This window comes from Ictidomys tridecemlineatus, chromosome 11 (assembly GCF_052094955.1).
Source record: "Ictidomys tridecemlineatus isolate mIctTri1 chromosome 11, mIctTri1.hap1, whole genome shotgun sequence".
Taxonomy (NCBI): Eukaryota; Metazoa; Chordata; class Mammalia; order Rodentia; family Sciuridae; genus Ictidomys; species Ictidomys tridecemlineatus.
This window is the reverse complement of record NC_135487.1, coordinates 116,186,638-116,198,662: the sequence shown is the minus strand read 5'-3', so window position 1 is coordinate 116,198,662 and position 12,025 is coordinate 116,186,638. Positions and strand designations below refer to the sequence as shown.

The following is a 12,025-nucleotide window of genomic DNA, read 5'->3' as shown; positions in this document are numbered from 1 at the left end:
TGACACATCCTCTCTCATAATCTTACCCTCTTCCTAGAATATGAGTTGTTAGAAAAGGTGCAGGGACAAATTAATGAAAATATCTTTCAAAATGAAGGCAAAATAAAGATATTTTCAGATAGACAAAAAGCTGAGAAAATTGATATCCAGAAAACCCAAACTGTCAGACATTCCCAAAGTTTTTTAGACTAAGAAAAATGATAACACACAGAGGAAGGAAGGATACAAGAATAAGTAATATCTTATTACTAATAAAAAGCAGGCTTAAAAAATCTGTGTGCTTCGTATGTTTAAATGTTTTTAAAAGAGTATTGTCTTTTTAAAGCAAAAGGAAAAATGGTTGTGAGGTTAATATTTAATAAAAGAATACAAAGATGAATGGGTAAATAGAATTATACTGCTAAGCAGGGGTCTGCAGTGGAGCAAAATATATTATAAGCATTTATGAATATGTCCAAATTAACCCCACTAGTATGTATAACTATAACACACTAATAAAGGAATTTTTCAAAAAGAATTATACTGCTAGAATTTTATATTGTTCAAATACTATTTCTAGGTACATTGTGATTAACTTAAAGTGGATAGTACTATGTATGTACTATTTTTTCCCTATACATCCTTAGCTCTAATAAAGGTTAATTTATAAATTAGGCACAATAAGAGACAAACTACAATAACTAACATTAAAATAGAACAATTGTAAAAATATACCGTAACAAAATTGCCAGCATCACTACTCTTGTGCTTTTAGGCCATTATTAGGTAAAATAAAGGTTACCTGAACACAAGACATGTAATACCATGACAAGTTGATCTAATAACTGAGATGACTACTAAGTGAAACAGATAAATAGTGAATACAGCATGTCCAGGGCAGGATGGAGCTGGAAGGCTTGAGATTTTATAACACTGCTCAGAATAGCACAGAATTTAAAATATAGGGATTATTTTTTTTTCTGGAATATTCCCTTTAATATTTTTGATCACAGTTAACCAAGGATAACTGGAACAATAGTTAGCAAAATCATGGATAATGGAGTCCTACTAGACAGCTAAAAAGCCAATACAAGAAATATAAATGGAATTGAACTAGTTTAATGAAAAGAGGATAGGAAAAGAAAAACAAATAAAGAACAAAAAATTGAGAAATAGAAAGCACAAAAATAAACAAATGCCAGGAGATGTATAATTAAACAATTATTTAAGCCACTGATTGGGTAGCAGTAGGGTCACTTTATAGTGTAATAATAGTAATATGTCTTTGAATTCTGATACCTTTACCAAATTCTTCTGAAGATCAGCTTACAAAACTGCCAGGAAGTATAACAAGGTCACAGACGCATGTTAAAGAAAGGTTTTTAGTGTAGCATGTGTGGACTACTGATGGTTCCAGATTAAACTGGTTTCTTGCCAAGTGAGTCATCAGTGAGATCTCTTTAATCACAAATAGTCCATAAATGTATTGGCATGAATATATTTGTGTTTAAGTAAACAATGGGGATCTAGTTTCATTTTGGATTTTTCATACTGCTTAGGAACTTTTCATTGATAAACATAATTATTTTAGATAAATTTAAGTTGTAATGTGTCCAGTAATACTTGTATAGCTTGTTCATAAAACCTGTGCTTGGTCTAAACTTCTGTTCTTTTTCTTTAAACTCTATATGGGTAAGTGCTTTGAGTGTCTTAATCTCCAAGAGCCACATCTCTGTGAAACTGTGAGCTAAAGGGTTTGGATTTTTATGCTGATGTTTAATTACATGAGCTTAATTTGTCACAACATCCATAGAAAAACCAATATGAATTCTTTAATACATATAAATGTAGAATAAGACAGCATAGGAATAGCATCATATAATTTCACTATATGGCATTAGACCTTTTTTTGTTTTTTTTTTCTTTTTCTCTTTCAGGGTGCTCTAGAACAGGGCTCAAATTCTCAGCTGATGGCTGTCCAATACACAGAAACCACTAGTATCAGGTAAGAAATTATCAAGAAGCTTTTGGCCAGGGAATTTAAAATAGCTTGTGTTTTAGTAAAGTTGAAATTCATAGTTCTTTTTTACCTTAATTTGTCTTAATCTGTGCCTTTCATATTAATTCATATAAATATACTACTTCTAAAAAATACTACTTCTAGTAAAGTCAGATAATTTCTAAGGATAATCTCTCCTCAGTCCCTTAAATGCAGAATGCTGTTCATTTGTAATTTTATTGAAAATCTTAAAAACACATAGCTCCCCTCTCCTTAATTTGCCTCTATTTCGTAAGCCTAAGGGAGGGGAATATTGTTTTTCACTGCTCTATGCAGATGTCTTGCTGGATGCTTTATTCATTTTTATCTTTAAATCCATATAATAATTTGAAGTATATTTTTTATATGAAAAAATTGGACAAGTCATTAATTTTTTTTTGTAATTTTTCATTGTCATAGAACCAAGTGCCAGAACCAGAATTCAGACCCTAGCATTTGACATAAAATTCCCTTTTCACTACACAATAGTACTTAAGCTTTTGAAACAATTCAAAGAAAGTACTATACCTAGGAGTATCTTCACTAATCCATCCCATGTATTGATTCTTGATTTTATTTCTTGTGCTAGGAGTCTTACTAAGGAAGTTGGAGCCTAATCTGACATGATGAAGATTTGGGCCTATTTTTTCTTTTATTAGGCACAAGGTCTGTGGTCTAATTCCTAGGTCCTTGGACCTCTACAAACTACAGAATGCTAAAGAAAGAAATTAATGAAGTCCTTAGAAGATTGAAAGATCTCCCTTGTTCTTGGACAGACAGAATTAATATTGTCAAAATAATCATACTACCAAAAGCACTATACAGATTTAATGCAATCCCAATCAAAATCCCAATGACACTTCTCATAGAAATAGTAAAAGCAACTATACTACAGAGCAATAATAACAAAAATGGCATTGTATTGGCACCAAAATAGATTTGTAGACCATTGGTACAGAATACAGGACACAGAATCAAACCCACATAAAAACAGTTATCTCATACTGGACAAAGGCACCAAAAGCAAATACTGGAGAAAAGATGGCCTCTTCAACAAATTGTGCTGGGAAAACTGGAAATCCATATGCAATAAAATGAATTAAGCATTTTCTTTCACCATGGCATAGTATTTTTTCATTAGTTAAAAATGTTTTTAATGAGTTACAGTCCATTCTCATTCATGGATCATCTTACTTATGGATTTATATTTGCTTAATTGCTAAAATTTATTTGTAGCTGAGCACAATGGCACACACCTGTAATCCCAGCAAGTCAGGAGGCTGAGGCAAGAGATCAAGATTTCAAAGCTGGCCTTAACAATTTAGCAAGGCCCTACGCTACTCAGTGAAGCCCTAAGCAACCAGCAAGACCTTGTCTCTAAATCAAATTTAAAAATGTGGCTTACTGGTTAAGCACCCCTAGGTTCAATCCTTGATACCAAAATATAAATAAATGAAAATAAAAGTTATTTGTAACCCCCAAATAATACAGCATTTTGAAACATGCATAGATAGTCTAAGGTAAGGTTAAACCAGACAACCTTTTACCTTCTTGTTTCACTATTTAGTATATACAAGGTCCTTTTTGTAGTTCATTTAGTGTCATGTTTTTCATATTTTTATACCTTTTATTGGCAATTGTCCTGTTTAAAAGGGCCCCAAGCATATTGCTGAGGTGCTGTCTAGTGTACCTAAGCCCATGAAGGGTCCAAGGTATTATAAAGTTTTATTCAGGCATGAGCTACCATGTTTTTGGCTGTAAGTTCAATGTTTATTAAAGAAAGTGTCCTTAAACAAAAACATGCATAAAATGAGGTTACATATTGAATGACAGAAATATAATCATCTTTCAGAGGCTTACATTAACCCAATCCTGTATTTATTTGTCTTAGGATTCACTAATTCATTGTTAGTGGTGACTCTTTAGAACACATCTACCAGAAATAACAAGAATTGTCTGTATATCCAAAATACTGTAATCAAGCACTGTCTAATGAGCAAATGCAGTTATTTCAAAGGAAGATCTTTTTTAAAATTTTTTTAAAGTTATCGATAGAACTTTATTTATATGTGGTGCTGAGAATCGAACCCAGTGCCTCACACATGCTAGGCAAGCGCTCTACCACTGAGCCATCACCCCAGCCCCTCAAAGGAAGAACTTATAGCTCATTTATAGTTTCCATTTAGGTCAATCTTTTTCTCTCTTAAGTTAATAATATTTGATTGATAATGAAATTTTTTCTCTTTGGAGAAGAATGAAGCATTATAGAGTCCCATTCATTCTTCTGGGTGTTGGTTTATTGTGTTCAACACTAAAGACTGAAAATATTATTAAGAACTACTTAGTATCATTTGAGTATATCTTTTCACATATGATATAGTTTGAGGTATTATTAAAGTTTGGTCATTAATTTATCAAGGTGCCTATATGGTGCTTTTCATGTCAGTAAGCTAGCACTTGTGGAATGACTCCTATAGAACAGGACTCATGCTTGGTCATTTACATAGATGACATCTCTGACCCGATTAAAAATCCTCCAAGGCTTCTGTGGTTATACTCATTTTATTCATGAGGAAACTGGGGTTACTCAGAGAGATCCATACCCTGAAGAATGTCCATGCAAGTAGACCAAGAATTCAAAACCAGGTGTATTTGTTTCTAAACCTATATTCTTTTCATTTTTGATGTAGCCTCATAGGCAAGATCACCTTTGTATATTTGACAGAATGGTGAAAAATAACATTTCTTCAGACTTAATTTTCATTATAAAATTTTTTAAATCATACAAACTTATGCAGAAATCTTTGGTTTTGATAATTTAAAAAAATTTTTACATGTTTTACAGCATATTTGACCATATGTTATATTTTAGAACCTTGATTCAGAAATGAGAATATTAGAACTGGACCTTAAAAATATCCTAATTTGGGGTTTTTCAAAATGTTACTTTAATGGATGTGGCTCAAGTGGTAGCACGCTCGCCTGGCATGAGTGCAGCCAGGTTTGATCCTCAGCACCACATACAAACAAAGATGTTGTGTCCGCCGAAAACTAAAAAAAAAAAAAAAATATTAAAAAATTCTCTCTCTTTCTCTCTCTCTCTCTCTTTAAAAAAAAAAAGTTACTACCAAACATCTGCACTTGCATGTTTATTGCAGTCCTTTTCACAATAGTGAAAAAATGGAAACAAGCTAATTGTATGTAATGAATAAATGAAGAAAATATGGTCTGTATACATAATGGGATATTATTCATCTATAAAAAGGAAATCCTGTTATTTGTGACAACATGACTGGAACTGGGGAACATTCAGGCACAGAAAGAACAAATACTGCATTGATCTTGTTCATATATGGAATCTGAAAACTGATCCCATGGAAGTTGGGAATAGAATGGTGATTACCAGATGCTGGGGAGAACAGGAGGGAAGGATAGATGGGGAAAGGTTGATCAATGGGTACTAAGTCACAGTTAGATAAGAGAAATAAGTTTTGGTGTTCTGGTGTGTAGAAGAGTGACTATAGCTAATGATTATGTACGTATATTTCAAAAACGTTAGAAGAGAGTATTTTAAAAAAATTATTTATTCTAATTTGTTATACATGATGGCAGAATGCAATTCATTTCATATTACACATATAGAGCACAATTTTTCAAGTCACTGATTGTACACAAAGTATTTTCACACCATTCATTTCTTCATCCATGAACTTAGGGTAAAGATGTCTAACTCATTCCATCATCATTCCTATTCCATCACACCCCTCTTTTCCCTTCCTCCCCTTTGCCCTAACTATAAAATTCCTCCATTCCTCCCATGCTTCCCACTCCATGGTCATTATGAGTCAGACCCTCATGTCATATTCAGCCTTTGGTTTTTGGGGATTGGCTTATTTCACTTAGCATTATATTCTCTAACTCCATCCATTTATCTTGCCATGATTTTAGAATAGAGTATTTTGAATGCCTTTACCATAATGAAATGATAAATGTTTGAGGTGATAAGTATGCTTACTCTGGTTTGAACATTATAGCAATGTACACATGTATCAAAACATCACATGGTGCCCCGGAAATATGTGTAATTTTTATGTGTCAATTTAAAATAATTTTTAAGAAGTAAAAACATGATTTCTATAATGCTACTGATTTTTTGTTGAAAAGACTCTTATAATTCAGACATAGACTTAAGAGTAGAAAGTATTTTGGGGAGGATTAGACATTTTTTACTTGTTAACACTCTACCTTTTTCTTACTTTAGTAGGAACTCAGGGAATGAGCTACAAGTGTATTATGCTTCACCCAGAAGTTATCAAGACTTCTTTGAAGCCATCCGCAGAAGGGGAGATACATTTTATGTTGTGTCCTTTCGAAGGGTAAGTTCATTTTGAAAAAATATGCAAATATTTGTAAGTACTTACTGTGTATAAGACATTGGGCTGAATATTGTTGGAGATAGAAAGATGTGAGAGATAGGAAGCAATATAAAATAAATATGTGAGTGGAATACTCTCAGTGCTATATATATGCTTGACTTTGAACTGTTTAGCATCATGAAGGCACACATGGAATTAGACTATGACTGTATATTTAGAAAATGTAAGCTGTGTATTGATTTTTATTCTCAATTAACCCTATAACCATACTATTTGTTTATAACCAAAGGGAAAGTAAAAGCATAAACATTTCATATTTAGGCTTTTAAAGCCAATTTCCATTTGGTTATTGAGGAATTTAAGATGAATGTAGGTTTTAGATGAATTAAAGATGAATCACGGACTCATTAACATATTGTGGAATGTTTAGATCTGTGTTCTAGGGAATCTCTATTCCTCTTTCTTCTCTTCAGTATTTACTTTATTAGTGAAGAATACATTAGATAATCATTCAGGTTATGCAAATGTAAATGTTTATACTAACATGGCTGAATTTTACAGATGTTAGACTAAATGGAAACAAATGTATAGCTATTTACATTCCATTTACCTTTCCTACAAAATGACAATATATTCTTCATAGAGGTGCCATGTGAATATCTCTAGAGTGCTGTATGTTAAACCAGAAACATACAAGTGACGTGGAATTCCTCAATGGTTTATAACCTAAGCCTTCCTTCCTTTTTTTTTGTCTTTTTTTTTTTAAAAGAATATGGGGGGGATGTATATGGCTAGAATTAAGTTTATACTAACAGTAGAAATAAATAATTCATTCTCTGATTATTGTTGCTACTCACTATTACTAAAATTCTCAGTTACTAGTAATTCTTTTCCTAAACTATAAATATCTAGCAGCTCAGTATTTTAGGGCAAAAAATTTTGGCATTTGTAGATTAGGTAGATAAAATGTTTTATATATTTTTAGTTATTATTCAGATATCCTAAGATATCTGGAATTCTTTAGACATGGCATCTCATGATCTTTGCCTTTTGATTGGATTCCTTATGCTCACCTTATTTGCTCAGAAAGTTTGTGGATTTCTAAAGTTCCTTTTTAGCAGCAAGAGGGCAGCTAAGAACAGGGTTTCAGCAAGACTTCAACTGTATTGACTGATGAGTATTTACTATTGATATAATTGTTTAAAATGGGGAGGGAATATACTTTTAAAAAAGGTGTCTACCACTATGTGGAGACTGATGGATGTTAAAACAAATGCATTAAAATGTATGTTATGGAAGTTACTACGGAACAATATTTTTAACACTCAAGTAGTCAAATAGTTTCCTTTCATTGTTTAATAGTTCAGGACACTTTATTAGTTGATGAAAGCCGTATAATGTATATAAGAAATAACAGTTGTGAAACCATGGATTGAAGTCATGGTTAGTATTTTCTGGGGAAGAAAAAAAGTTATTTTAATAGATATAAAAATATTTTTATATTTAATAGAAATAAAAATAGGTATAAAAAATAGATATAAAATATTTCTTAATAGAAAAAATATTTTTATAAAAGAAGATGCGCAGAGTTCTTTTTAAATAATTTTTTATTCTAGTTTGCTATATATGACAGCAGAATGCATTACAATTCATATTACACATACAGACAAAATTTTTTCATATCTCTGGTTGTATACAAAGTATATTCACACCATTAGTGTCTTCATACATGTACTTAGGATAATGATGTCTATCTCATTCCACCGTCTTTCCTGTGCCCTCTCCCTTTCCCTCCCACCCCTTCAGAGTTCTTTTTTTTTTTTTTTAAATAGACAAGTTGCACTTTCCAGCATGTAGGAAAAGCTGTTTCTCATTAGTTTACTGTGAAAAGTACTGTTAGAAAATTAATGATTTCCACTTCTACCCTTTGATGTTCAGGCAGACTTTTGAGACTGTCTCAACGTTTTGTTTAGATTGTTCAGTTTTGTTTAGATTGTTTGTTTACTAATTGGTGATTTATCACTTTTTAGCATTTTATGTTAAAGAAAAACTTAGACCCAGATAGCAGAGTTACTAAACAATAGTCTTGCATTTTTTCTTAACCGTAGGAGAAAGGGAGTTAATTTTATAGTAATGACTTTAAATTATGTCATGAGACAGGAATTTAGTTCTTAAATACCTAGATTGTTCTTTTTGCTCTTGTTGAAATGAAAATGAAAGAAGTAATGAATTACTTCATTCTTGGTCTTTTCTAAAATACTTTCCTAAAATGCAAGTGGCATTACTTGTGCAGGGGGGATGTAGACTTTTTCTCCCACTTAGGTTATTAATTTCATTGGCAGAAATTAGTATAATAGAAACTCACAAATGCAGAACTTCTGAAGCCTCAAGTTTCTGCTTTGCAGGAACTGGACATTAATAACTGCCAATAAACAAGCCATATTTTTATATTGAATATATATTTTAAAATGTTTTAATAACTGGAAAAAGTAGAAGTAGCCATTGACTGTTCACTGTACCATTATTTAATAAAGTCTCTCTCCCAAACTTACACTCCCTCATGCCCGACATTCCTGTACCCTTTAATCTCATTACAGTTGAGCTGCTGACATTATTTTTCTAATGTAGACACACTCTTGGATAACTACTGAGCTCTTGGTATAGGTCAGCAATAAAGAATGCTTATGTACCCAGATATTTTGACAAAGGCCCAAAAAGTTTTCTGTTCTTTCGATTTTTTTAAGTGTTTTTACCTCTAGCTCAGTATTCATAACTTGTTTCCCTCTAACTACCTTGTCTTTTCCCTTTATCTTTTAAATGTATTAAAACATTTAATATGATTTGGAGTACTGGGGATGGAGAATAACTTTTTTCTCAAACTTCCAAGTCACTTTGTGACGTGTCATAACTGATAACATGAAGAAGAAAAAAGCTAAATAATATTTATTTTTTTCTTAATGTGTTTTTATGATGGTCTTTTTAGAAAGGGAGAGGATATTAAAGAATATAACAATAATTTCAAGAGCATGAAACAAAAATATTCAGAAAAGCTCAAGTAAAGTTAGATAAGAAAGTGATTCAAGAGAGGGGAAAAAGAAAACATTGAGAAGAAAGGTAGGGAAATATATTAGTTTATCTATCATTTCAATAAAAATTTTAATTTTATCCTTAGATGCTTCTTTCTCATGTAGTAATAGCTAGAGAAAGGATTTAAAAAAATCTTTCTAGGGTTGTTTCTTATTAAGAATGGGCTCTTGGACTGGGATTGTGGCTCACTAGTAGAGCGCTTACATACCATGTATAAGGGACTGGGTTTGATCCTCAGAACTGCATAAAAATAAAATAAAGGTATATTTAAAATGCAGTAACAACAACTGATTGTTATTGATTCTCTTTGATTCAGTTGGCTCTGAATGTCTGTTTGCCAATATATCCCTACTCATTTGATATTTCTTTTTCAAATGAGATTGATGCCTACTTTTGGAAATTTTTATTTATTTATTTTTAAGTTTTCTGTCCTACAAATAAAGAGTATAAACACCTGAAAGTATCTTTTCATCTATTTCAAACACTTGCATAATAAAAGAGGAGAACCTGAGTTACAGATAGATATATGCGTGCCTCGAAGATGTTTGTTTCTCCCTCTTTCCAGGTATTTCATGTATTCTAGGTATAGTACCATTCCATATTTGAGCATTTCACTCCTTTTTGGTCACTTACAAAACATTTATTAGCATTTCATATATAGGTATGGATTCTAAGGAGAACCTTAAATAATAGGGACTTACTATAGGATATGTAGAAATTGAAGAAGCACAGAGGATTGGCTCAGCAGCCAAATAGTCCCTCTGTGCTTACACTGTATACACTGGAAGGTACACAAGTCCTCATGGAGAATTGAAATAATAACTTGTTGTAACTCCTTATTCAACATCAGGCCCAGCGATTCTACTTTATCTTTTTAAGTTTGCTGGTTCAAACTTAAAAAGGTGGTCACCGTCTCATATGAAGGAGTACTATGGCAGTCTTGGCTCATGCTTCATGTTCCATTCATTTGTGACCAGGAAATAGGGTTGGTTTCGTTAAAGATGTTCTCTTGCTTTGTAAGCTAGCAACTTTAAGCAGAAGGAAGAGCCTGGGGCCACTCTTCTGGGCTGCTGTGGTGGGTCCTTATACTTCATGAACTTTATTATACCACACAACCTATATTAGTACTATTTTTAAAATTCTTTCTTCTGTTGGTTCCTAATTCATCTAAAAGGCTCATCTTCTTATCTATTTTTTAAGCCTCTTAAAGATGGGAAGTGTCATGCTTCTTTTTTTGTGGCAGGGGGTGGATACCAGGGATTGAACTCAGAGGCACTTGACCACTGACCAACATCCCCAGCCCTATTTTGTATTTTATTTAGAGACAGGTCTCACTGAGTTGCTTAGTGCCTCACTTTTTGCTGGTTTTGAGCTCGAGATCCTCCTGTCTCAGCCTCCCGAGCTGCTGGGATTATATGTGTGTGCCACTGTGCCAGGCATGTCATATGCTTCTTTATTAGCACCCTTACACTCAGCACAATACTTGCCACTCAGAATTGTTTTAAGCACATTTCGAGGAGAGAAGTCACAGTGATGAAAATTCATTGATTTTCATGATCATTTAAAAGCTGTTTTCCCATTGTTTTGTTTAAAGAAATTTGAATCTATTTTGCTGATAAGCAGTGCAAAATCCCACAGAAAGTTTAGTTAGTGATGACTTCTCTTTTGTTCAATTATGGTTTCACTAGTCAGGGATGAATCAGCTTTTTTTCTTTTCTTAATCTTGAGAACTAAAGAAATCACTTAAGTGAAATGTTTGACAGCCTTCTACATCAATAGGTAGAACTTGAAGGTACATTCTTATTTTTAAATATTTGATGGGAGCAATTTGAAAGGGATTTTTGTTAGACCTCACTGCTTTTTTTTTTGGTGGGTGGTGTTTAGTATCTGTATAAATTAAAGCCATATGAGTCAGAAACTTGAAATTTAGGACAGACTCTAGGAAATCCTCTGATAATTGCAAAAAGGTTGACTAGTGATGTTATTTGTTCAAAATGTTTGCCAAAGGTTTATTCCCATGGTTGGCCACCGAAAAAATCTCATAGAAAACAATATTTCCTAAATTAATGCCTAGATTAATACCTAATACATGCAGAAAGGCATGTTTTTCTAATGCATGCTATTTCTAAGAAATTTATGTTTACTTATATATATCCTGTATAAATGATATATACACAAAACAATTGTTATATATATTTGTGCACCCACGTATGTGCATGACAGTATGTGTCTAAAATCTTCATAGGCAGGCAGAATTGCCTAGTAACCAAAGGAAATTAGTCCATTTATAAACTTCCTTCAGAAAGATCCAGCTTTATAATTTGTTTCTAAGATTTTATATCTTAAAGCATACACGTGGATCTTTGCCTATTTTTTAATCTCTACTTTCATGATGTGTCAGCCAAATTCTGCCTGGAGAAAAGTGTGAATAAATGAGTTTGGCAAGACAAATTAAAAAAAAAAGTGTTATCAGAGAAGAGGGAATTAAAAACAACTTATTTTGGAAGGCTTTTTTCCTAACTTAATAAACAGATTGTAAAAAATA

At 32.4% G+C, this 12,025-nt stretch overlaps 1 protein-coding gene across 1 annotated transcript in view; it reads left to right on the top strand.

Moving 5' to 3' along the window:
• Atf6 (activating transcription factor 6) overlaps positions 1 to 12,025 on the top strand; it is a 213,084-nt gene that overhangs the window by 94,882 nt on the left and 106,177 nt on the right. Inside the window, exons 13-14 of the mRNA XM_078027138.1 lie at positions 1,917 to 1,984; positions 6,279 to 6,393. Coding sequence (XP_077883264.1) covers positions 1,917 to 1,984; positions 6,279 to 6,393 — 183 coding nt within the window. The remainder of the gene's footprint in view (positions 1 to 1,916; positions 1,985 to 6,278; positions 6,394 to 12,025) is intronic.